The sequence below is a fragment of the Dermacentor andersoni genome, chromosome 3 (genome assembly GCF_023375885.2).
Source record: "Dermacentor andersoni chromosome 3, qqDerAnde1_hic_scaffold, whole genome shotgun sequence".
In the NCBI taxonomy this organism is placed as follows: Eukaryota; Metazoa; Arthropoda; class Arachnida; order Ixodida; family Ixodidae; genus Dermacentor; species Dermacentor andersoni.
The window spans coordinates 80857774-80885500 of record NC_092816.1 but is presented as its reverse complement, the minus strand read 5'-3'; the positions used below and the strand labels follow the sequence as shown (position 1 = coordinate 80885500).

Below are 27727 nucleotides of genomic sequence, written 5' to 3'. Positions count from 1 at the left end.
CAAAAGTTCGTCGAAAGAAGACTGTTTATTGGGTTGACTTGCGCCCACAATGCCGTGAGTTACCCGGCGGCGGCAAGGCGACCAGCGTGCTCGGCGGTCGTCGAACAGAATGCCCGCCGCTGTCGTCCGCGCTCAATTTAAAGCGCGTCTTGGCGCGTCTCAACTGGGCGCGTCTTGCGTCGCATGGCGGCAGCGCGTCTTGCGTTGCGTGGCGCGTCTCAACTGGGCGCGCCTAGCATCGCATGGCGGCAGCGCGTCTTGCGTTGCGTCGCGTGGCGGCAGATTTGAAGAGTGAGCAAGCACTGCATAGATTCGTGGCAATATCATGTAGGAGGAAGTCCGCTACATCAGTTGCGCAACTGGTCGGAAGAGCACGGGTTACGGCGTAGCGGGTCACGTAGTCCGTCTCGACTGCAACCCGCTTGTTTTCCGATGTAGATTCGGGAAATGGGCCGAGAAGGTATAAACCGACACGATGAAAGGGCTCCGCAGGGATGTCGAGCGGCTGCAGGTAACCAGCGGGGAGCTGGGAAGGCTTCTTGCGTCGTTGGCAAAGTTCACAAGCGGCGACGTAACGTCGTACGGAACGGGCAAGGCCCGGCCAGAAAAAAACGGCGACGTACACGGTCATAGGTTCAAGGTACGCCGAGATGTCCTGCCGTTGGTGCGTCGTGGAGCTCTTCTAAAACGGTGGAGCGGAGATGTTTAGGTATTACAAGTAGGAACTCAGAGCCGTGTGGATGAAGGTTACGACGATGCAGAGTACCGTCGCGGATGACGAAGAGGCGTAGAGTAGCATCGGCCGGGCAGTGTTCAAAATGATCGATGAGTGCTCTGATATTGGCGTCACGGCGTTGCTCGTCGGCGAAATGAAGCAGCTGTGATACAGAGAATACGCAAGAAGCATTGGAAATATAGGAGGAGTCAGAGTCGTGAACAGGGTAACGCGACAAGCTGTAAGCGACTTGGTGCAGGCGGCCAGACTTGTACACCACGGAATATGAAAATTCTTGTAGCCTCAAAGGCCATCGACCAAGCCGGCCTGTAGGATCCTTTAGCGATTAGAGCCAGCAGAGAGCATGATGGTCAGTGACTACGGAAGAAGGGCGACCGTAAAGGTAAGGACGGAACTTCGCAACCGCCTAGACAACAGCAAGGCATTCTTGTTCCCTAATGGAATAGTTGCGCTCCGATGGTGCTAGGAGGCGGCTCGCATAAGCAACAAAGCGATCCTGCCCACGCTGACGCTGGGCTAAGACGACACCTATGCCATGACCGCTGGCATCTGTACGCAATTCTGTAGGGGCATCAGGGTCGAAGTGGGCGAGAGCGGGTGGTGAAGTTAGAAGAGTGACGAGACGAGAGAATGCGGCGGCTTCTCCAGTGCCCCGCGAGAATTGTACGCCTTTCTTCAAAAGATTAGTTAGGGGTCTAGCAATTGTCGCAAAATCTGGAACAAAACGATGAAAGTACGAGCATAGCCCTGCAAAACTTCTAACGTCTGCGGCTGTCTTCGGAACGGGAAACTCTCTGACAGCGCGAGTTTTGTCGGGATCAGGCTGTACTCCGGAAGCGTCAGAGGGATGGCCCAGAAGAGTAATTTGTCCTTGGCCAAAACGACATTTGGACGAGTTAAGTTGGAGCGTCGCCTTTCGAAATACATCAAGTATAGTTGTGAGACGTCCAAGGTGAGAGTCGAACGTTGGCGACAAGACGATGACGTCGTCGAGGTAGCAGAGGCATGTGGACCATTTGAAACCTTTGAGGAAGGAGTCCATCATACGCACAAAGGTGGCAGGGGCGTTGCATAGTCCAGACAGCATTACTTTAAATTGGTGTAGGCCATCAGGTGTGATGAACGGTTTTTTCTCTGTCCATGTCATCACCAGCAATCTGCCAGTATCCCGAACGAAGATCAATACACGACAAATAGCTGGAACCGTGGAGGCAGTCAAGGGCGTCGTCTATACGTGGGAGCGGCTGGACGTCCTTTTTTGTAATGATGTTCAGGTGACGGTAGTCTACACAGAAGCACCACGTGCCGACCTTCTTCTTAACCAACACCACAGGTGACGCCCAGGGACGCGAAGAAGGCTCAATAATTTTTTTATCTAGCATTTTGTTCACTTCGTTTTGAATTACTCGGCGTTCCGGCGCAGAAACTCGATACGGCCTTCGGTGAATACAGGGTGAAGGGCGATCGTCGAAGTCGAAAATATCTCGGTAGGGCGACAATACTTGGCAAAGCTCTTCAGCCTGCGCAGAGGACAGTTCCGTCGCAACCATTTTCTTTATCTTGGGATCGGCACCCGAGGCAGGCGCGAGGGGCATGCTAAGCTCGTAAGAACCATCGGTCGATAACGCTGCCACGTATTGGTCACCGAGATAATCAACGGTGGCAAGGCAAATACCTTGCGATAGAATTTGCTTTGCCAGTCCAAATTTAAAGATAGGCATGAAAGGGCGGTTCGCAGTAATATTAAGTATACTGTGAGGCACTGTAACGTCATACCCTATTGGAATGTCGGGCAGAGGAGTGACGAGGTACTTGCCATCAGGAACTGGTGGGAAAGACAACAGTTCAATGTAGGCTATTGGCTTTGGCGGCAGGCGAAATAGCCGGTGGTACGTAAGCGGCAGTGGGGTGCGTCAGAAGGTTCTGCGAGCATCGGCAACTCAAGGCGAAGGGTACTGGAAGAGCAGTCAATAAGAGCAGAATGTGCGGAGAGAAAATCGAGGCCGAGAACGAGGTCTTGGGGGCATGAGCAATTACGGTGAAGAGGGCCGGAGTGTGGCGGCCGGCGATGCTGACACGTGCCGTACACATGCCGACGATAGGCACATTACCGCCATCCGCAACGCCTAGCGAAGTACAGTTAATAACAGAGTGGTTCAGAAATAGAAAACTCATGTGGCTTCGCATTCCAAAACCGCATGCCTTGCTTTCGTTTTTTTTACACCTTCTGCATTGTTTTCTTGGTATTTTTTGCATTTGTTTTAAGTTCAGCAGCTTATGCCCATTAAATATGGCTGCTCAAAACCTAAGACATCATAGTGATGGCTTCACTGAAGATCAAGACGCTGATTCGGAAGCTTATAATCGAGTACACAGCCTACTGTATCGCTCCTTGGATACGAATAAATACGGGCTCAAGATTTCCTTATTAAAAAAAAAACAATTGTTACAGGCTGTCCTTAGGTTCCAAAGTACCCATAACTACTCTCCGTAATATAATAACTCTTGACGATGTTTAGCGCACCGGATTCCGATATATTGCTTACATTTATAAAAGGAACTTCTGCTTATTTTGTAAGGTATTATGTCACAATTTCTACATGATAATGAAGATGAGTGTTGCTTGAGCAGTTATCCGTCAAAAAGTAAAAGAACACAGTTAGGCTTCTTGCAATTTCGTAGCCTGATAGGCAACTGCGTGCCCAGAAGGCGAAGAACTAGATGAGATAGGACAAAGTGCTAAGGCAATCTGGCTTCTGCTGTGCGCGCTGCCTCGTATTTCATAAACTGCCCAAACATACTTTAGAGACGCCACGTAAGTAGCTCGCTACCTGTTTCCCAGGAAATCCGGCGGCGCCATCTAGTGTCGGACGTCATTTCGGCCAAAGAGAATTTCGAGCCACGTGTACCCAACCAAGCAGGCCATCCAGGTAGCGCAAGGAAGTTGCTTTACTATTTGAATTTCTAAAAGTGACATATGTCAGGAAAATCACAACGTGTCAGTTACACGCAACGTACAGACATAACAGCGTCGGATTGCAATTTGAATATACAAATGTGCCTTTTGCTACAAATGCTACAAATTTGCTACAAATGTGCCTTTTGGTGAATGATTTAGGAACATATAAAGGAACCGGTGAAACGAAATACGTCACTTCTTTTGTTTAGTGCGAATGCTCATTGGTTTGTCTGGTTTCGCTGTCTTGTTTCAAATGCGTCATTGGCAAGACTGGCCATTGCCCGAATGATCGGTCAAGATCATGCAGCAGGCGCTTCAAGCCGGTGGCTATATTGTGATAAGTGCCGCAGATGCGATTTCACTCCAGCATTTCACTGCATAATAATTTTCAAGGGTTGCGGCTAGAATATGATAAGGAAAGTAAATAATTGTGATGATGTGGATAGTGGCGTGGTGGCGGTGACAAGACCAGCTTGGAATGATGTTTGTGTTGTGGAAACAGCAAGAGGAGAATTGGTGATGGCGATTGCGGAAGAAGACCACGTGCCACCAACAAGAAAGCGGAGTGCAGAGCGCGCAGAGCGTGAGAGTGAGCGGAAGTCTCAAGCACCAGCTGGCAGAACGGCGGCTCAAGGCTCGATCACCGACGACCGGATGTCCTGCTACCGTGCGGACCTGCTCGGAGATCCCGGTTGTGGCTGAGCTCTCCTGTGCACCAGTGGCCTGTTGTTATATAGGCCTGGTGCAGTGCTTGCTGCTTGGCGCCGGGGTTCCTGAGCTACCTGTCTGCCGGCCGAGCCCGACGTTCTAGCACCCGCGGCGGTACAGGCCAGGCGTTACGGGCCAGCTACAGCAGTGTCCTGGTATTCTGCCGGCCTGTTGTTCTGGCATTGCTGTGGCATTGCTGTGGCATTGATCTGCTAAGCGTGGAGGCGTGGTATTGAATCCCGGCGCGGCGACAAAATTTTGATCGGGCAAGAGCGGTCGTGCACCTCGCATTAGGTGCACGGTAAATTACGAGGGGTGGTGGAAATTAAGCCGAAGCCCTCCACTACGGCAGGCCTCCTAACCATATAGTGGTTTGGGCACGTAAATACCCAGAATGTGCCTTTCTTTACTTGAGTGGAGGATCTCAATGGCAGGTTTGTACTGCGTGCCTAGGGTGTGACTGATAAAAAAAATGAAGCCGGCAAATACGAGCAATTGTGCGACTTGAATTAAGTGCTGGAAGGAAGAGAGTTTCTTTTAAAGCAGTTATACTTACATAACTAAAATACTGATGGAATATAAAACATGCTGCACGGTTTTGTGGGGCTTCTAAATCAGAGGAGATATATTATATGGGCAGATGCCAGGTGGATGATGCGTATTCGAGGTTGGGTCAAACATATTAAATACGCCAATTTCTCGGTGCAAGGTTATGCAGATTTAAGATTGCGACATAGGTATTCAAGCGGACGCGCCGCCGCAGAACAGATGACTGAATGTGTGGTACCCATGATAGTGATGGCGCTGGTTTACCCCAAAGCATTTGTAGGTTTTGGCCAAGCAGATATAGGAATAACTAATGTGGTATGTCTTGTATACTGCAGTGCGCTTGTGTTTGAATGTCATTAAATCATATTCCGAAACCTGTAAAGGGGTAAAATACTTTATACACCATGCAGCTACATTGTTTAAATTCCACTGTAATGCGGAGATATCGTTCGAGCACTGAATATGGTTACAAAGAACGCAGTCATCAGCGAAAAGCCACAGTTTACAATTAAGGTTACACAGAATATTATTGATATAGAATATATCTGCCAATTATATAAACCTCCCCGTCGCGGAACGTCCGATGTTACGCTAGGGAATTGAGAGATAGTGGCATTGGCGGTTGTGAATTGAACTCGACAAGTAGATTTATGCTTCAGCCAGCCACCTGGTTGGAGAAAAGAAAGAGATGTGGAAGAAACATAGACAGAAAAGTCATGTTAACTGTCAGATGCCCGTGTTGCGGTTCTAGGTAGCGTTAGATCAAGGAATCCGTCAAGCCCATCATCGAGTACGTCCAGTAGCAGGAATGAAGGAAAATGTTTTTTTTTTATGTTAGTTACATGGCTCCAGTTAAGAAAGGCCACTTCATGCAGGAGCACGTCAAACGTCCGAGTTCACAATTACTTTGTTTAGCGCAAAACAACAGAGACAATAAAGAGGACAAAACAAGGCGCTACTCTCAACTGAGAGCATTTTATTTCGTCACTCCTTTACAGAGAGCAGACTTTAGAAGAACATGCGCAGTAAGCACCATGTGAAGGAACCACTATCATCCGACCACCAGAGCGCACTCACGCGACAGAATAAAAAAAAAACATATTGAGCGCTGAACAAGGTTAAAGAAGGCAGACTAATGCACTGTGACCCCAATGACAATATCAAGAAATCTTCCGAAAACTCTCGGGCAGTGGTATCACGGCTCTCTTTCAAAATCGCAGTATCACGAAACATAGCTTTGCGGTAGTGTTTTCTGCTTCTCAGAAACTGTCAATGTTGTGCAACTGTATTTCTAAAGCAAGTAAAAAAAGACAGATTGTGAGAAGAACCTCGTGAAAGTTGCAGATTGCAGCGTTGGTGTGCAAGACAAAATTCCGTTGTCTTGTGGCAAAGAGTATATAGGGCCGTCAAACCGCTGTGTTAACGAGCGCCTTAGAGAACATGAGCGATCGATACCGACAGGCATAGGTTCCCATTTGACTCAACATTGTAAGATTTGCAAGTGCAAAGCTGTGTTTCATGATACCAGGATTTTGAAAAAGAGCCGTGATACCACCGGCCCAAAATTATCTGAAGCTTTTTTCATACAGTCATTGGGTTCGCAGTGAATTGGTGTGCTTTCTTTAACCTTGTACAGTGCTCAATATGATTTTTTGGATTCTGTAGCATGAGTGCGCTCTGGTGATCGGATGTTGGTGGTTCCTGCTCATGGTGCTCACTGCGTATGTTCTTCAAGGTTTTCCGCTCTATAAAGGAGTGACGCAATAAAATGATGTGAAACGAGAGTAGCGCCTTGTCCTGTCCTCCGGCTTGTGTCTGTTGTTTTGCGCTAAACAAAGTAATTATGGATTCGCACCAATCAGCCCGCCAATTCATTGGTCCGAGTTCACATCAGGACACGTCAGTCCCTCTGCATAAGAAGTCTCCGCTTTTAATACCGTCGTCTACCCTAGGCAAATTGATTAGTCAATCTGAGGACTGTATCGCAGTCAATTACAATCATTGAATCGGTTGCGATACGACGCACATGCTATTACAACGCTCCGCAGTATCCCCGCTATGATGGTATGAAATATGTGGAAGGATAGTGCTCTGGTAATCCAAGCTCGGAGGCGTTCTTCGGCAACATTTGACTTTGGCCCTTTTTATCATTAGTTCAGGCTCTCAGGTAGTCGTGGGGGTGCCTTTTATGGACTCGTTGGCAGTCAGTGCCATCGTCCCATTGAATTCTTTGTAGACGCTGATGAATGGATGGGGGTTACGTCATGGCAAACATCTAATTAACGCCTTTGGCCGTGTAGAGACGTAACACCCGATTGAATGCCTTATAAAAATGTATAAATATATGGCCTCTATCTGAATGTGTTCGTTTGTATATTGAAGCAAGACATGTCTGACTCCCACCATTACACTTGAAAACAAAGAAAATGCAGTTAAATATAATTATGACAGCTTCTAATAGCACTAACTCTCGCATTCCCCCTTGCCTCACCTCTGCAGCTTTGTGCCTGTAATACGTGCGTTTTGAGTAATTAGGTAATCAAGAAGTCTTAAAGAAAGCAATCAAACTGCGAGCTGCTTCTTAAGTAGGGTATTTGTTAGAGCATATATAGCGGACAAATTGGATACAATAATATACGGCTTACATGAATTTGTTATAATGCTTAGGGTGCGGCGAAATTCCCACAGGCATATTATCTTGATATTTCACAGGGGTGCATAATACATCAATTTAGTTCGCCTATTGTGTAATCTGAGGTGCAGTTCACAAAAAATTTGATGTATTTTTAATGGTGAGTTATATAGTTGTAAACGCGACAGTATCGTTCTCAAAAATATTGCGATTGTTCGCAATATAAAAAAAGACAACCTCAATGCAAGTTTCACTAGCTAGAGTGACTAGTGCTTAAGTTCTTCTTTTAAACGCAACATGCCTAATAAAATTCCGTTCTGTAGTTGCTCAGAAAATTTATTTCTCCTTTCCAATGTATTTACAAAGGAGCCCCTGAGCTAAATCTAGAATATTAGGGCACTTAGTTACCTCGGCCACAGGTAATTCTAGCCGATAGTAAAATCACCTCTTTTGTTTTCACCGTGACAGCTTGTAATAGCAGGGCTTCAGTCAAGTTACGTGTAGGGCGGTAATTTCATAAAGCCACTAGTTTGCTTGGCAGAGAACAATTATTACGCATAAAAGAAGGGAAGGGCAATGAAATTGGCTAGTTCGTAGCTGCTCATATTTTCTCCTGGCGACATCTACAAAAAGACGGGGGCAGGGGAACGGGGCCAATGAATGGGGCGTTCCCATTTGTTTCCCACCACAACATGCGCATATAGCGCAAGAAGAAAGTATGACTACACATTGTCACTTTACGCAGCCCCCCTACACAATCGATGGTGTAACAACCTCGACCTGACCCCCCTAAGCCTGTATATGACAAAAAAGCGTACATGCAGGCTATTTACCCGGCGCTAGAATAATGGTTCCTTGGGGGTGAGATTCCCATCACATGTCTCAAGTGCTGAGGCATACGTAGGGGCCGTGTGCTCATAGAGAGTTGCCACAAGTGCTTTATCTGGTTTATCCACAGCATGTAAGGCATACGATGGTCCGGAGATTAAGTACACGGCACGATCAGGGTATTTTGCTATGATGTTGTTCAAGAAAGTTGGGAAGGTACGTCGTGAATTTAAAAACTCATATAGTAGTCTTCCGCTCAACAAGTATTCTGTTTTAGGATAAGTACGAAGTAATCAGATATCGAAGCGTGCATGAATAATAATAATAATAATAATAATAATAATAATAATAAACCACATGTGTTTATTAAGGCGTCCAGGAAAAGCTTCGAGGGTCTTGGTGCTGGCGCACTCGGCAAAGCAATGCACAGGAAGAACAGAGCAAGCCCACACACACATTCACACGCGCGCACACTCACATACAAGATAATTTCGCGAATAGAAATTTTAAGAGAGCAAAAAAATGTGTGCACGAAGTGAATACGAAGCAAATGGGGGGGATACAGAAAAGGATTACAGAATGATAGAACACACAACAGAGAGCAGCGTTCTTTTTTTATTTATTGCAATTAGTCTTCAATTCCTTTCAGGAAAATATCAAGATTAGGTACGAAGATATCCAAGCACTCTTAGTGGGCGTTCTATGTCGCCTTCACGTTAGATAGAGAGTCACAAAAATCGGAAGGCTGAAAGGCGCGCTGTTTTCTTCTGCTTTTCTGCGGGATGTGAAAGTGCACGTTAAAAAGCAAGGGCGAGCAGCAGATTTTTGAGTGTATCAATTTGTGGAGAAAAAGAACTTCCGATTTGTTGCCTCTACAGGTGAGGGTAGGTAACGCACGCTTGAGAGCAGCACAATACCACTGCGCAAACACTCCGTCACGTGGATTTCTTCATATTTCGCAAGCTTTCTTTTAAACCCGGAGAAAAGGACTACGTGATACGTACTATAAAGAAAACAACTAGATCGGTGGTTTCAGAAGGTGCTCTACAAATCTGCGTATCATACTTGGGGTCGTCAGTCAATAATTCAGAAGTTGGGTAATTAAACTTATTTATTGAGTGAGTTATAGGGAAAACAATAAAACATATGAGTTACTATAGGCTATTTTGTATAGTATGCGCTCCGCCCAACTCGCTTCCGACGCGTCTTTCAGTTTTAAATAATTGGCAAATTTATGTGGGACACCCTGTATAGTACTCCCCAGGCGCATGGACAGCCAAGTGCAGTGGCTACAAACTAGAAGAAAACGTGCGCCTTACTGACTGATTCAGCGTAATTGACTGGTGCGGCGTAATTGACTGATTAAAAAAAATGGTTCGCTCTCGTTTTAATGAAGGGGTGTGCTTTCATGAATGTTGCGTGACTATAAGTCTTGATAAAAGAAAGAAGTGGAGAGCTATCGCATATCACTGACCAGTTCTGTACCAAGGCGTCAATTTTAGAGAGTGCTCCTCCTAAAGTAAGGCATACCTGACGTACTCTATTGGAAAAAGTTATCAAGCGTTAATGCGAGGCGCGGAGGCAGTGAGGCAAGCTTCAAGGAAACCAGGTAGCTTAAGAAACGACGCAAGAGCGTATACAAAGGAACGAAAATGTGGTACAGAACAGCGGAAGCAGGGTGAGGCTTTTTGGGTACACAAATACGCGCGGTTGTACTATTAGTAAAACTATATAGTCTATGAAATGCATTTTTCTTAACAATTTTTTTCGTCATAAGTTTTATCAGCTGCACAAATAGGTAATTCATGCTGTGTTACTTGCTCTAGTTTCCCTTCTAGCTTTTAAGATATAGTAGTGCCTTATTATTTATTGATTTCTTTCTTCATGTGATTATTTATTTGTTCGCCTGATAATTTGTTACCCTATAATGATTTATTCCGCCGCTGGAAAATAAATGAAACTAGTAGCATAAGGCATGCTTTGACAAGTAATTAAACTAGTAGCATTATGGAGTCGCACCCCTTTATGCTAATAATTCTAGCCATAAGTTATGCTCAGAAATTGTTCAATACATTGTCATTTTTATATATTTTAGTTCTTCTAAATGGGCTTCTAAATGAGTTCTTCTAAATGAGCGGGGTAGTTGGAGCAGTATGGGAGAGACCTTTGCTCTGCAGTGGGCATAACCAGGCTGCTGATGATGATGATCGAATGAGCTTTCGTCAGGAAAATATTTCTTTATTGTATCCATGTGGTATTAAAGCTTTCAGAAGCCGTTACATCGCTCTTTCAGTGATATGTATTTGTGCGACCTAATGCGCACAAAACGCATATACAGTTACTAATTTGTTTCACTGAATCCGCTTCTCGTATGGCTCATCCTAGCAACGCCAGTCTCTTGGTGGTGCGAGGGGACTCAGGCTGTGAAACTGAACTGTCTCCGACTATGAGGTCTTGTAACTACTGCAAGAAAAGGCCGTCATTACAATGAGCAATTCTTAGAGGTCAGACGAAAGTAACTTCAAGTGCAATTTTTCCTTTAACTCTGGCAGCACATAAACGCAGCATTCCGCTCGGTAACAATGCGAATCGTAGCTTCAGCTTTTCCTTGTCTTGTACCATCATCTTGTAAACGCGGAGTAGCTGTTCGTAGATTTAAGAGCTCATGCTGATAAACAAGTTAATTTGTTCACGAAAGTAATTGAAAGTGGCATGTGCACATTCATGCCCACAAAAACGCTAAAAACTTTTAGGCTCCCTCTTTGGTTTGCTAAAGAACTAAAAACGTCAATAGAACTGAAAGACCGTACACACAGAAAAGCAGGGCATTTAGGCATAGATAAGTGGAAACGTGAATTTACACGCTGTCATTGTCTCTGCAAATTTTATTATAATGGTACAGCAGGCACTGGCCACGATGCTGGTGAAAGAAGAGGATGAGAAGCGCGTGCTTGCCCGTTTTGCCATATTATCGACTGACCTGTTTCAGCCTGCAGCTGCAAAGTTACAAGTGCTGGTAGGCAAACGCCCCCATTATATTTGGCGGAGGCGTTGGGTTTCCCTTCCACGTCATGGAACTCCGCAGTCCAGCTAATGAAAGCGATGCTCTGGGAGGGTCACAGGCTGCTGCTGCTCCGGTGCCCACGGCTGCCGTTCGCTCTGGCGTCATGCGGTAGCGCGATCCTGATATATTTAGCGGAGCAGACGACCTCGATCTTCAAGTCTGGCCTGCCGAATATGACCGTGTAAGCGCCTATAATAAGTGGGACCACGGGGCCCAGCTCACTAATGCGATGTTTCACTAGGCGGACGTAGCAAACATATGGTTTCGCAATCATGAATCCGATACTACCGCGTTGTTGAATTTCACGACAACTCTGACAGACATCTTCGACCATCTCGTCGTTCACAGGCTTCGTGATGAGTAGCGTTTGCGTAATCGAGCTCAAGGCAACGAGGAGAACTTCACAAGTTATACGTCGAAGTCGTGCTGCCGCTCTGTAAGCGCGTCAGTCCATCCATGGACGAAGCTGACAAGATAAATCACGTCATGAAAGGCATCAATGACGATGTCTTGCAGATGCTCGTCGCAAGAGTGCCCGGACGATCGCCGAGATCATACAGCTCCGTGACCAGTACGACGAGCTATGCAAGCAGCATGCCTGCACACATTATGCTGCTCAGCAGGACACCACGCACATCGCTGCCCTGGATTTCAGCCGTGACGCCGCCAACATTTCTGCTTTAAGGCTGCAGAGAAAGCAGTTCATCCATCAGGAAGTGGCACGCCAGCTCTCTCTGGCAATTAGCACACCTGAGCCGTCTACAACCTTGGCTCCTGCGCTTCGCCACGTAAGTCAGACACAGGTTGCCGAGGCGCTGGCACCTGGCCCTCCTCCACAGCCAGTTGCTGGGCCACTAATTTACGCTAACGCGGTCGTCCAGCCATGCGCTGCCACCTTTGCGCTCAATTTGGGTCTTTTATTCGGCCACTGGAGCCCCTGTCAACGGGTCAAGAATACCTGATAACCAGCCAACATGCTATGCAAGCGATTTCCCGGGCCACGTAGCACGATTCTGCCGCCGTCGCAGTTTCCAATTACCGATTTCCGATTAGGCAGCATGCCTGTTCGACTATCGCGTCATGGCTCATGTAATCTTCCTGCGGACTCGTCGTCCACTCGCAAACCCTTCGATTGACACCGAATGCAGTCCTCACGTGCCCGATCCATTTCCCTTTGGTTCGCTGGCACATCCCAACCCGAGAGGAAATTACCCCTCCCATTTCCTTATGCAAGAACTGCGTTTACGTCAAACGTTTCAAGGCCTCATTTTTCCCCTGCGAACAATATTATACTGTTCGTACGTGGCGTCATGGTGCATGCACTCATTGACACCGGCACTACCGCTTCTAATATTCGTGATAACCTTTGTCGCCATTCGAACAAAGTAACCACTCCACTTACCTTTTTATCTCTGCTTACGGCAACCTCGCATCGCATTCAGCCTTCATCATAGTGCACAGCCCGGGTCGTCTTCCGAAGTGCTATGTATGTTGTCAAATTTGTCATCATGTCCCATTTTTCGCACGATGTCATTCTTGGATAGAATTTCCTATCAGTCAAGCAAACTCTTGTCGACTGCGCTCGTGCCGAACTTACGTTACCAGTGCCGTGCTTTGACCCGCACAACAGCCATTCTACTAAAGTTGGTGCCGTCGCTGATATCGACATCGCACCTTTATTCACCTCTCTGGTCTGTGTCATGAACTCAGCTTCGAACTAATCTGTTCTGTTTACGTCGTCGGCCACTTGTGTGAACCATCGGAACTTTTTGCTTCGGTTTGCTGTGGTTGCTTTCTGCGATGGCTCTGCAGCCCTTTACCTGTGCAATCTGTCTACCTGCCGGTCATCCCTACTCCATGGCGAGTGCCTCATGTCCTCTAGAGTTTTCGAATGCCTTTTTCCGGCTGCCATATGTGGTTAGACGGCACCGATTCCGATGTGTGCTGTCGCTGCCCCGCTCTGACCGATGTCTCTGTGGACGTCTTCTCTCATGCCGTTGACGCAGAATTCACACCTGCCCGGCACACAGTAATTATCAATCTCCTCCACCGTTTTCGTGCCCCATTCGACATTGATCAGCCGTCCTTCGGCCGAGTGTCAGCAGTCGCTCACCATATCGACGCCGGTCAACAAACACCATTACGCCAGCGTCGGCATCGTGTGTCGGCCGCTATACACCGAATCATAGATAAGCAGAATGGCGACACGCTGGGGCCTGGCATCAACAATGCCTCTAACAGTCACTGGTCATTTCGGGTTGTCCTTGTTAAAAAAAGGATGGCTCCATAACATTCTGCGTGGACTATCACCGCCTCAATCGAATAATGCGCAAAGATGTCTACCCCTGCCGCGCATCGATAGTAGCTTCCACACTCTACAGGGAGCGGAATTGATTTCTCACTGGATTTGCGCTCCAGGTACTGTCAAGTACCATTGGTAGAGGCCGATCCCCAGAAGACAGCCTTTATGACACCTGATCGGCTTAATCTTAACCCTCGTGTTCTCCAATGGATACGCAACTTTCCCACTAACCGTCAACAGTTCGTTTACGCTAACCAATGCTCGTCTACCTTATCACCCGTTATCTCTGGCGTGCCACAAGGCACAGTCCTGGGACCGCTACTCTTCTTAATATACATTAACGACTTACCTATAGGCTGTTCTTCCAAAATTCTTTTATTTGCCGATGACTGTGTAATCTATCGTCCTATTACTAACGACGCTGATTCTCGCGCCCTCCAGTCCGACCTTACCGTCATTGAAACTTGGTGTAACAATTGGCTAATGTCCCTCAACGTCAAAAAAACATCACTACTTACTTTCCATCGTCGCCAATCATTTATGTCAGCTAATTACACTATCGCCGGTTCGGAAATATGTGCTGTGACTTCATATAAATACCTAGGCGTTAACTTGTCCAATAACCTCAGTTGGTCCTCACACATTTGCAACATTAGCAATGATGCCAATCGTGTACTAAGCTACCTGCGCCGTAATCTACGTCTTGTCCCGCACTCAGTAAAACTACTCGCATACTTAACAATCGTTCGACCCAAACTAGAATACGCATGCTCAGTGTGGGACCCACACCAATCTAACCTGGCAACAGCACTAGAATCCATACAGAATCGTGCAGCAAGGTTCATTCATTCTGACTACTCTTACCACACTAGCGTTACTAAACTTAAATCATCTCTGAAACTTCCAACCCTCGAGCAGCGCCGCAAAACAGCAAGACTGTGCCTCTTTTACAAATTTTATCACTCACTACTTCATCAGACCGACATCACGCCTGCGCATCGCACTTCATCCCGTCATGGCCATTCAAAGGCTGTTTATCCCCCTCCAGCTCGCACCTCCGCTCATCTTAACTCTTTCTTCATTCAAACAGCGAAAGACTGGAATCATCTACCTTCTGAAGCGGTGCACCACTCCAGTCATTCATCGTTCAAGGCATTTATTGAAAATATTATGTAAATATGCCCACCCCTCATGTAAAACCCCAAATGGGGTATTTGAGGTACCAATAAATAAATAAATAAATAAATATGAATTCATCGTCATGCACTTCGGCCTCTGCAATGTGCCTAATAATAATTTCAAACGAATGATGGAATCCATTCTTCGAGGGCTGAAGTAGAACACGTGCCTCAGTTGTTTAGATGATATTTGGTTTTTTCTCACTGAATTTGCGTCGCACCTCGGCCACCGAGCAAATTTTTGCGTGCCTCTTCACTGCAACACTGTAACTAAATTTGAAGAAATGCCACTTCGCCCCTCTCAAGCTTACTATTCTCGGACATGTGGTTCCAAAAGAAGGCATTCTCTCGGACCCTAGGAAGTGAAGTGCCATATTCAAGTTTCTCAAGTTAACTATACAATGAAAAAGCTTCGCAGCTTCATCGGCCTATGCTCATCTTTCCAAAGTTTCGTCCATAATTTAGGCTCTATCATCGCCCCCTTGACGCAGCTTCTCACCGTGCGAAGACGCATTCCAAGAACTGCGCCGCATTCTCACTTCGCCTCTAGCACTGCGACACTTCGATTCCTCTGCTCCAAGTGAGATCCACACAGGCGCTAGTGATGTAGGGCTAGGCACTGCTTGCAGAACGCAAGGATGTATTAGCGTATGCCAGCACCACCCGTACCAAAGCCGATGGAGCTATTCTGTTACTCAGAAGGAACCTTTGGCTATCATTTGAGCTGTCGGAAGATCTCATCCTTATGTCTATGGGCGTCTATTTGTCATCCTGACTGACCATCATGTTGACTGACTGACCATATGTTGGTTAACCTAAATATCCAACTTCTCGGCCCGCTCGTTGTACATTGCGCCTACAAGAGTGCAATTTCTGCATTGTTTATCGCTCAGGGCGAAAGCATTCAGTCGTAGATGCTCTATCACGGTCACCCCTGCCTACTGGCCCTGTGCACTCGTCTATTTCCACCTGCGGTGCCTTCGCCCTCAACATATTCGACATGCCATCAGGGCAGCGCACAGACCCATGGAACTCTTCATTTGTAGACATCCTCTCTAGCCAGTCGGCAGGTCCGATCTCTCGGACGCTCCGTCGCCAAGCTGCGCCTTTCATGCTTCGGGATAATCTCCTGTACAACCGCAACTACATGTCCAGCGCCCTCAAGTAGCTGCTTGTTATTCCAAAACAACTCCGCTTCGACATCTGCCTCACATTCCACGGCGACCGACAATGCGGTCATGTTGTTGTGTTAAAAAAAGTACTCTCGCCTACAGTTTAAATGCTGCTGGCTTGGAATTTACCGTTTCGTTCGCCAGTATGTCCAGCGATGCCCCATGTGTCAACGAGGCAAGACACTACCTAAACATGCCGCTGGCCCCTCGCAACCTTCACCGTGGCCCGCGCGATCGTTAGACTACGTCGGCATTGACCTGTATGGCCCACTTCCCAACAGTCCAAACGGCACCCACTGGCTTATTGTTGCTATCGACGACCTCATGGGATACGCTGAAACTTCAGCCCTTTTATTGTTTTCAACTTCAGCCCTTTAGCACTTTTATTCTTGAAAACCTGAGTTTATGGCATGGAGCCCCTCGTGAATTGCTAAGCGACCACGGTCACGGTTTCCTCTCCGACATCATTTCAGCATTGCTAAAGCAATGTCGCATCATTTGCTGCACTATCACGGAATATCATCCTCAAACTAATAAGGTGACAGGGCAGTTTGAACGCACCCTATGTGACATGTTGACCAGGTATGTTTCATCTGACAACTCGAATTGGGATCGAATTTTGCCTTTCTTCACCTATGCGTACAATGCTGCCACGCAAAGGACCTCAGGGTTCTCACCTGTTTTTCTCCTATATGGACGCGTCCCTTCATGCAATATGGACTTGACTCTACACTAGCGTCGGTTGCTTCAGAGTCAATGACTGTTTCCCGAGCAGCTCCATACGCAAAAGAAAGTCGCGAGCTCGCTCGTTCGTTGAGATCCCAGGACCAGATTTGCGCCAAAAGCATCGCCAGGATACACCCACTACGGCTACATGCTTTGCTCCCGACTCGCTGGTCTAGTTGTCGGTACCTTCTACCCCTCCAAGCCGCTCTCCGAGCACCACGGTCCCTATTGAGTATGGAAACAAACATCCCCGGCTAACATCATTATCCAGCCTAGGAAAGCGTCGACGTCTCCCATCTCAAGCATTGTTATGATGCCCCTGTGTTCTTCTGTTCCTAGGTCGCCACGATCGCTGCTCTTTCGGTGTGGAGTGATTGATTGTAGTGTAGGCACCGGGGGGCATGGTGCTGGTAAAAGAAGACGACGACGAGAAGTGCTTGCTTGCTCTCTTCGCCATAGCATCGACTGACTTATTTCGGCTTACCGCAGCAAAACTACAAGTGCTGCTAGGGAAACACCCCCATTGTATAAAAATATCAATGCAACCACATTGAACGTGTTGAAGGCCGCATGACACGTAATTCAAACAATTTCTGGAGCTATATGCGATTTCTCACCCTTCAAAATTAGCGCCAAAGATGTATGTTTTGTTGATGTAAATGGCGGTATGTCAAACACCGCTGATGCCTTTGCAGAACATTTCGGTTTTGTATTTGGTGGCATGTCCTTCACTTCACATTCCGTGTTACGCGAAAAAAGAAGAAGGTCTGGCAGGCTTCTGCTTTCAACTAAGGCCGCTTACAGCACTCTACACAACAGCTTAGCACATGAAGGTCGTACATGGAGGTGGAGGGGTGATAAATGACATTGTTGTGGACATGTTTGAATTCACTGAAGCTTTCTGTAATATGGCTGCCTGAATGTACTCAATGTTCTTTGCTAATTTGTAACTTGATGTTATTGCTTACCTCAAAATATTTTGTAGTTGAAATAGAGCGAACGCGCTGAGACTACTTACCTCTCGACGTAAGGCCATGAGCCCATTCATGCCTACTAAAACACCGCTGTCCTGCACCCCCTGAGCCCCAATTGTGGGTCTGAACTTCTCGTAAGTTGACCACATCTCATATTTTTCTACTGTCTGTAGCTACGCTCGTCTTCCATTGGCTCCCATTCAGTATTTCTAACGGGACTCCGGTTATCTGTATTATGCATTACAAAGCCTGTCTAACTCCGTTGGTTCATTTGATTCTCCATTACCATATCGTTAGCAGTTCAATCCACGCCACTGTGTTCCTGTCTTTTACTATTAAGCCTCTCGATTTTTCCATTCCGCAAGGCAAGACCTGTAACTTAGACTCATTTCGTAACCTCCAGGTTTATGCCAAATATGTTAGTAAAACCAGGAAGCTGTAATTGAGAACTATTCTTTCAAACAATTGCTGTTAGCTGTCAATCATGATTTCGTAATGTCTGCCTTCTTGGCTCCAACCAATTTCGTTATGTAGACTTTTTTTTCCTTATCTACGTCCTCTGTGGCTTTTTAGCCTCAATAAAAGCAGTTTGGAAAAATCTAGACGTAGACTGCTAATCGCCAACTATAGTTCGTTCGCTAGGCTATTGCATAGCAGTACTTTTTTTCGTATTAATCTTGAAAAACGTTTAACACTTTCTCGGCTAACTTGTTGGAACTCATCTGCAGAGGTGCTGAACAAGAGAGAGTCATCTGCAAATGGCAGGTTCCTAAGATGTTTTCGGTCGAGCCGAATAAATAATCGTCCTCATTCTAACCGCGGCAGCAGTTCGAGGCATGCAATGCATCGTATTAAGGAGGCTGTGTCTCCTTCCAAGACTCCACTCTCACTCTTATTCTTCTTCTTCAGGCGAATTCAGGGAAAAGAGTTCGTCGTTTGGATAACTTGTACGTTTGTTTTCAGTCTATTGAGATTAAAACACTGACGGAGGAAGACTGCTTCTAGTGTTTACTTCTTATCTTTACCTTGGCTGTCGAATGATTATATGGTTGCAAATTTTTTACCTCATCCTACCACCCATTTATGGCCCTCCTGTTTTCCTTTACTTAATAATGAACTAGGTTTACTTACACAAAATAGAATAAATTACACCAGAACATAATACATTTCACAAATAATTACTTTGGCCATAGGTAGCCACGATAAAAGCTGTAGCAAGGACCACAAATATTGCTTACAGAAAGATTTAATGTGAGCTACAATTAGCAACAGCGCACGATAATCAATTTATAAGAACAGTGCCATGGTGCAGAGATGCAGAAAAGAAGACCTTGCATATCCGTTTCCATCAGGAATGCGTAACAAAAGCGACTTCCAGTTCGTACGCATACAGAGCAATGAGAATCCTGAATTTTCCTTATACCAAGAGACTCTTTGCGCGAGCACCAGAGCTAGTAACAAACCGTCCTATGTCATGAATATATATTTGCCCCATCCTCCAAGTTCCGCTTGACACTCACTAAACTAGAGCTGGAATGCCCGATATAATCGGATATATGTGTGGAGTTGCAGGAAATAACAAATAGAGACAGTTCTGCCTCCCATGGCTTCCGCGTAAGGGCCTTAATAGATACGACAGGGTATCATCGCTAGAATGGATTTTTATATTACCTTGTGTAATGTCGTCACCTTGAATCGCAGGCAATCCGTACTTATACTTGAGTTCCGTAGGTGCACCTTATGCGTGTAATATGTTGACTGCGAAATGCTTTCCCCGTATTCTGTCAGTGGTATAAATTTTTTTGTTATGTTTTATTATTTTTTTACTCTTATTGCATTATTTATATCTCAGTGGAAACACTTCAGCCATACACGCGCTTGCATGTACCGCTGCCACCTACGCTGCTGCTCCTGAAGTTATTCTTTACGCACTTGCATTTGCGAGTGCATCCGGTATCTTTTCCGTTGCTGTCAATGTAACACTGAAAGTAAAAGACACATATTATTTGAATTCTTAGCTATCATATTCAGATTTAACGAACCCCTACAAAAATACTATTGACTAATCTTACTGAGTCTATTTTCACAGTTTTTTAGCTCACTCAAGAATAAACGTTGCGTAGTTTCAAATCTTTATTTGTCTGTAGATTAACCCCCTCAGGTACATAGGCCAATGAGCCGAGAAATTATCGATGTATCTTATTTTTTTCATTATTTGTGCCTTCAAAACAATAATCAAACACTTTTCAAAAATATGTTTTTGACAGCTGATATGTCATTCTCTGGGACATATGTGTCCCTACGTGCCTGAAGAGAGCCGAACATTTACGTAGGCTTCTTAGCTGCTTCCACCGTAAAACTCCCCGAAGCAACTTCTTGCAGTAGAGAAGCACAAATGAACATTGAAAATGTTGCAGCAGTTAAAAACACGGTTTCAAGGCTCGAGTGGGAACAATTCGTGCACCTCTTTCAAGCGGGAGCATTTCTAATTTGGTGGTGGTGGTAACAACTTTAATGACAATCCGGCGAATTCGTGGCATGGGCCTAGGCCGCCGCCGAGGAGTTCCGGAGATCCTGTCTCCTCGCTGCCTCACGGGCTTCCTGGATGGCCATAGTTGATTTTCGAGGTTTGAGCTGTACAACGCGGCCGTCCATCGCGCCGCGGCTTCATCTGGGGAAACTGCATTTTCCCTGCATATAACCTCACATTCCCAGAGAATGTGTCTAAGAGATGCGTGAGCCCTGCCACATAGTTTGCAGTTATTGTCGGAGTAGATGTCCGGATATATCCTCCCGAGTTGAACTGGGTTGGGGAAGGTCTTTGTTTGTAACTGCGTCCAGTCTACCGCTTGGGCCCTGTCGAGTTTGGGGTTAGGGGGCGGATAAACACGCCTGGAGTTTTGATAAAATTTATTAATATCACATTACCTGGTCATTCTGTCACTCTCTGTCCATGCCTCCATTGGATTTCCAACCCCAAAAGAGGATCAATCTACGCGGGCGTGGAATGTGAGACCTCGCGCTACGGGGTGGACCTCCTCGTTGAGGTTGGGAACCATATAATGTGTCGTTCCTCCGTCTCCTCGGAGGTGACATAGTTCGCATTGGCTTTCAGTATAGCCTCAGCCTTCGGCGAAATTCTGCCTTGTGCATAGTTTCTGACCGCAGCCTGCGAGCCACTGAGTGCATATCTGCAACTGGGGTTAGCGATGGCGAGGGCTATCGCCACCTTTTCCGCTACCTCGGGGTTTTCGCAACGTGTACTACAAGAATTGACCAATTGTTTGTCGGTATTGAGGACTGCCACTGCGAAAGCACGTGGATCCTCGTATCTGCAGCGTCTATGAACAGCGATTCCTTGTCCCTACCGAAGGCTTGGAGTAAACCCTTGGCTTTACTCTTTCTTCGACCATGATTGAATTCGGGACTCAGGTTCTTGGGTATATTTAGCACCTGCAGCTTTTCCCTGATCGGGCTTGGAAGGGATGTCTTGGCGCCGTGCTGCTTGTGATAACTTATCCCGAGTTTGTCCAGGATGCTCCTGCCCATTCGTGTCTTCGCTAGTCTCTCGAGTTGCGAGATTTGGTGTGCCTGAAATAACTATTCGAGCATGTTGTGGACGCCCAGCTGTAGCAGAAGTTCCCTGTAGGTGCTGTCTAGAAGGCCCAGTGCCATCTTGTGTGTTATTCTAATGCGGGTGTTCAGTTTGGCATATTCGGCCGCGTACCAGTTGTGTAGGGGACGCATAGGTAATGTGGCTAATAACGAAGGAGTGTATGTGTCTGACGACGTTGGCCTCCCTCATACCCTGATGTCTGTTGGTGATTCTTGTGATGAGCCTCATCGTGTTCGTGATCTTAGTCTCCAAATGCCCGACCGTGTCTCCGTTGTAGCCGTTCGATTCTATGATGAATCCGAGCGCCTTAATCTGCTTCACCCTGGGCATTTCTTGTCCGTCTTTGGTGCGCATAAAATTTCTTCGTATGCAGCAGGCTGGATGTAAGCCTTGGGGGGTCTTCCCCTATTAGTCGGGTGGTAGAGGAGGAGTTCCGATTTTTCTGCCGAGCAGACGAGACCGGTTCCGACGAGGTACCCTTCCACCACCTCGACCGCGGTCTGTAACCACTGTTCGATTTCTCCGTCGCTTCCCTCGGACGCCCAGATCGTAATGTCGTCCGCGTATATTGTGTGATGCACTCTCTCGGTGGCGTTGAGGCGCTCGGGGAGGCCGATCATGATGAGATTAAAGAGCATCGGCGAGATGACCAAGCCTTGCGGGGTGCCGACGCTGCATATGTTCCTGTCTCCGTATGCGAGTTTGCCCAGCGTTAAGGAGACTTCCCTGTTTGTGACGAGATCCTGAACATAGCTGTACGCTCGGTTTCCTAGATTGAGTGCGGCAATGCTGCGTAGTATGGCTCGTGAGCTGCATTGTCCAAGGCTTTCTCGAGGTCTAATCGTAGAATGGCCCTGGTACCTCTTATCTTGTTGTCGAGTATCTGGTGCTTGATTTGAAACATTGCATCCTGCGTGGAGAGCTGAGCTCGAAACCCGAGCATGGTGTCCGGATACGCTTCGACGTCGTCCAAGTGTGCGTTGATCCGGGTGAGGAAGGCGTGCTCCATCAACTTGCCGACGCATGACGTAAGGATATTGGTCGAAGGTCGGCCAGATCTGGGGGTTTGCCTGGTTTGGGGATGAGCACCATTTTTGCTCTTTTCCACTGGTCGGGGATGCATCCTCGGGTCCAGCTATCGTTAATGTACTTGGTCAGTTCGGAGATGGTCTCGTTGTCCAAGTTACGAAGAGTCTTATTAGTTACGCCGCCCGATCCCGGGGCCGACTTGTTGTTGAGCTTTTGCAAAGCGGCCTGGATTTCTGCCTCGCCGAAGTCTCTGCCCAGAGAGAAATTCGGTTTTTCCGTGTATTCCCCGTGTTGAATAGCCGGGCTATGCGGGGCGTATTTGTCGCAGAGTTCGGCAAGGACTTCATCGTCCTTGACGTGTGTGTGTATTAGCTTGCGCATGGTTTCCCTATGTGTCGCCTTGGTCTTGGTCGGGTCTAGCAGCTGTCGGAGCAGGCGCCATGTGTGACCAGTGCCAATCCATCTATCCATCTTGTTGCAGATCCCATCCCATTGTTGTTTACTAAGAGTTCTGCAGTGTTCTTCTATTTGTTTGTTGAGTAACGCTATGCGTTTCCTCAACTTCCTATTGCGTCTTTTTGGTGCGGGGGAGCTTTCTTGCACACAATCTACTCCACCTACATATCGGCTCAACACTAGTGCTCCGCTCCTGCCTAAAAATTTGGATAAAAACTTCTGTAGCTTCTTGGCAGAACTGCAGCGATGTCAGAGAGGCCATAGTGGGCTCGTCAGATTGCAGTCTGACGTACACGATGTAGACAATGTTTGCTCAAATGTCCAGGAATTCGAACACTCGAATGTCATATTTATTTTTGAGTTTCATCCACTTCGTAATTTACCTTTGAGCTCACAGAGTTTTCGTACAAAGGCCTTAATTACTTCTGTGGATGTTGTGAAGATGTTCTCGTTTTGCTCAGCATACCGAGTTCTTTCGTTTACAAGCCTTTTTACGAAGCTCTCCAACTTCATAAGAACAGAAAATATTTTTAGTGTTGTAAGATCCGCTTGTTGTTTGCACTTTGCAATATACTTTATTTCTCTACGTTGAACGCGGGAATGGGCTCTGATTTGCTGTGTTTTACGTCTTCTTCTGTTCGATGACCCTTTGCCTACACACATGGTTTTTGGGAGCGGCGATTGCAAATTTTTTTGGGCGGACACATTTCTCTCTCTCTTTTCGGTGCCTTTGGATATTCTGGCTTCTCTGTGTGTTCTGCGTCAATTTCTGCACCAACGTTGTCAAAATCTTCGATACCAAGCTTGGTGATAATAAAAAAAATATTAGAATATTTTTCTTCCGATACGAGGAACTTGCGTTGTTTTCTTGCCATAATTAAAAATATACTTGCTTTTATTAAAAATAAGCTTGGCCACATATAAATGCACAAAATATACAAATTTATTCAGTTCCAGCGGCTATGGGAACATAAAAGTGCCACCCCCAAGTGAACGCTGCTAATTGGCATCCAGCATTGTGTCACGGCTTGTTAGGACACATATGTGCCAATGCTTCTTTCTTAGCGAGAAAGTATTTTGTAGTCGCTCAAATTCAAGTATCGTGAATTGCTAGGCGCCTGCGAGCAGTCCACTTTACACACATTGTCTTCCTTAAATGATTAGAGACCTGAACTTGCACTTTATTTGGCGCCGGCAAATCACCCCATTGTTGGACGACTACACCAACGTTTTCTTGCTGTTTTGTCATTGAGTTTTCAGCGAAAATAAAATATTTCAGTAGCGGAAGCCCACTACTTCCGTAACTTGCCCCGAGTAGGTTTGCAGGGGGCAAGACATCTGTACTGAGATGTGTTTGAAATTCGGGGACACCATGTGTCCCATGTGCATTAGGGAGTTAAACTACATGACTTGCGGCAGAGACAGACATTAGTACGTTCTAGAGACTAAATATTATTTCTTTTTGCATTGCAAGGAGCTAAACAGGCAGATCACGTTCCAGTTTCATTATTATGCATTGCGGCCATTTATTCACATACTCACAATCAATCTCACTACATATTGATGAACACAGAGTATCTTAGCGAAATGAAAGAAACTAACGCCAGTGTAGTAAAGCGAAACTTTCTTTTCCTGCCCTCTAGAATTTGCGTGCATGCTGCCACTTTGGTTCATCAGAACTGTGGCGGACACATTTGTGGTTATGTATAGACAAATGTTATATCTGCACCGATTGAATGCACCAACTGGACCCCTCAATTGCCTTTCTTCTTGTTCATTGTGCAAAGAGAGTCTCGATTCAAGCAGGACTGATGCCTTCAAATTGCATACGAGGGAATATCCGTCAGTGGCCTGCTATCAGATGTTCACGAACCCCATGATGCCATAGGTAAAGCGAATGCTCCACATCCGCCACTATGACGATGATTGACTCTGGCTAAGACTCCCAATGTTCCCTGGGTCTATACATACGCGAAAAAAGCCTACTCAAGCGTCCACCAAGACAATTTAAATACTAATGGCAAGCGGAATGCAGCTATAGCTAAATGTAAGAACTTTGGGGATACAATAAATACGCGGAGGTGCGAACAATTTGAAAAATTGTGATGGGACCAGCCCTAACATTCGTCCACCATATTCGTTAACGAGCACATAGAGTATACAAAAAATCACTGCCCATGCACTCCATACAGGAGGTTAATCAGCGAAGCTAAAACGTGCGCCCCCGGTGTTCATCACTGCGTTAATCTCGACAGTTCAAAAAAGGACGGCTTGGTAGAGTGCCGGTTCCTCGGTATGCAGTTGCTGCTTGCGCTTGGGAGCTGAAGCCTGTTTTTATGCCCAGCCTGCAGCATCGGCACGGCATAGGCCAGCTCGTTCACAGTTCTGCTCACGGCGTTGCTAATCGAAAGCTGCTTGCTCCTAAGGAGTACGCATGTCGCGTGGACAACCAATTTCAGAGTCGGAGATAAACATCTGTGCGCGCGCACGGCTGCGACGCAGAACCTCGACGTCACTACTGGCGCAGATTATCCGACACCGCCTATATAGCACAAGGTATGCTCACTCCGATCCACGACGTCATCTTACCTGGCCTGATTGCCACAGTATATAATAGGGATGCTCCCGAGTAGGCGACACTGATTTTGTCGCCACCGCTTTTACCACGCAAGTTTTGTCAATGGAAATGTCGGGCCAGGTAGCATGAAGTCATGGATCGGTGTAAACGGGCCTTGTGTAATGATGGAACGGTGTAATCGCGCGCCTCTCTTTCACTTTTTTCTTTTTTCGCGCATGCGCCTATGGTTGCGCCGGAGGAGTTTTCGGCACCCATGTGACCGACAGATGGACAGACTGACGAATCGGCTGGCCATATACAGTTTCGCTGTAAAAGGCAATGATGATGCGTGGTGTTTACGCAGGAGAATCGGAAGGTCTCCCAAGGAAATTAAGCTTTTGGCATGCAAAACCTATGTGCGGCTTATACTGAAATACGGGTCTCCTGTATGAGATACGCACACATTGATATTACCAAGCTGGACAAAGTACAACGAAAATCATATAGATTTGTTCAACATGCTTGCGCCTGGTACACATCACCTATAACACAAAGCTTGAATATCGTACCATTAGAAGTTAGGCGTACCCATGAAAGGCTCAGATTATTCTACCAGATTTTTCACAATAAACTAGGAATAAATAAACATGTATATGGAACCTATGAATTGCGAATAATCCGATCGCACCATTGCAAGAAAGTCCGAGGATTTTTATGGAAAACATCTACTTTCCAAAAATTATTCTTTCCCCGAACAGCACCCAGTTCGCACGCCCTGCCTGCTGAGGCAGTGTCATCCCCTAGTATTTCGTTATTCTTGAATGCGATAGTGAAGCTTCCAGCCATCATTTGAACGTTATTTCTTTTCCGATATTCTACTTAATCTTTTAGCCATTATTCGAGCGCTATCACGAGTGTTCGTACCTGACTCATGTTTTCAGTGCATTCAATGGTGCTTAGTTCGGTTATCTGGGAACAGATGCTCAGTGTTTGTTGGCTTCTTATGATAAGATCAGTGTGTTGATGTCTTTCTTGTCTTCATCTTTGATTTAACTAAACTCGGCAACTTTGTACTTTTATCACGTTTATGCTAAAACGCTGCAGTCTGCTCAATTATGTCTGAGTTTTTTTAGATTACTGTACATCAAGTTTGTATTTATATTTCGTGCATGCATTGTTTCGGCTTGTTCTCACGCTCATCTTTATTTTCTTCTATTGATAAATGTATTGTCCCATGTTTAATCTATCTCACTCCCCACTCCTGTCTACGACCTCGCACAGAAATCAGCAGTGCCAAGTGATTAAAATGAATAAATAGGTATTCGGTGGTATAATTAGGACATTTATCCAAGGTTGGAGAGTAGAAGGGATAGTAGAAGAGTAGAAGGGAGAGTAGAAGGCCGAGTGGCTTTGGGGACCACGAATGAGGCAATGCAAGATGACATGGGTTGGGACGTCATTTGAAGTCAGAGAAGTGAAGGGCAAGGTAAGTTTTGAAGAAAGACAAAGGAAAATGGATGAAATGAAATAGCCGGTTAAAGTGCACAAATATATCTACTTCAAAAGTGTGGATATCGAACAGAAAAACAGGTCAAGAAAGTTGGTGACCAACAACAGGGTAAGTGAAAGTACAAATATGTGACGAAGAGTCGTGAGGAAGAAAGTGAGAAAACAGAGACGATAAATTGGGTGGAAAGGCAGAAACAAAAAAAAAAAACATGCAAAGAAAAAAATGCGCAAAGAAAAAAAAGTGGAGGAAATATCTCTATGATAAGGTATAGAACTGGTTGCTTGATGACGAAAACATACCGAAGCAAACATGCGCCACAAGAAGAGGCTTGCATGTTTACAGGAAAAAAAAGAAGCCCTCAAACGACACGATACATCGCGACGGAATACCAAGATGTTCACCCAGCAAGGTCTATAGGGAGTGTCCTTCTTCCAGAAGCCTTGGGATTCAAAAAAGATCTTATGAATAAATTGTCAGTAGTCGAGATAATGAGACGATTATAGTATTGGTAGAAAAAAAGCAGGGAAGACATTGATAGAGACACAGCCATTAGAAGCCTAGTTAATGGTGCAGTGTAGTGATAGAGGTTTTAAACACGAAAGTTGTGGTTGAAATCAGATATACGAAAAGCTTAATTGCGATAGATATAGTGAAACCTGAATAAATCAAGCAAGCTAGGTAACATCTATCTCCACTTTGTTTCGAAGGCTATGCGAAGAAACATTGTCATC

At 46.0% G+C, this 27727-nt stretch overlaps 1 protein-coding gene across 6 annotated transcripts in view; it reads right to left on the bottom strand.

Moving 5' to 3' along the window:
- Positions 1-10690: 10690 nt before the first annotated feature.
- LOC129380435 (uncharacterized) overlaps positions 10691-27727 on the bottom strand; it is a 102155-nt gene continuing 85118 nt past the window's right edge. For 5 of the 6 annotated variants that reach the window (XR_008608461.2, XR_011893407.1, XR_008608463.2 and 2 more), the window contains one exon: positions 19066-19810. Coding sequence is in view for 3 of the 6 variants with exons in the window: in XM_055061351.2 (XP_054917326.1) it covers positions 19691-19810 (120 nt within the window). In the remaining 3 variants the exon portion in view is untranslated. Of the gene's footprint in view, positions 10876-19065; positions 19811-27727 lie in introns of those variants that run through there. The other variant, XM_055061358.2, reaches the window with a different exon arrangement.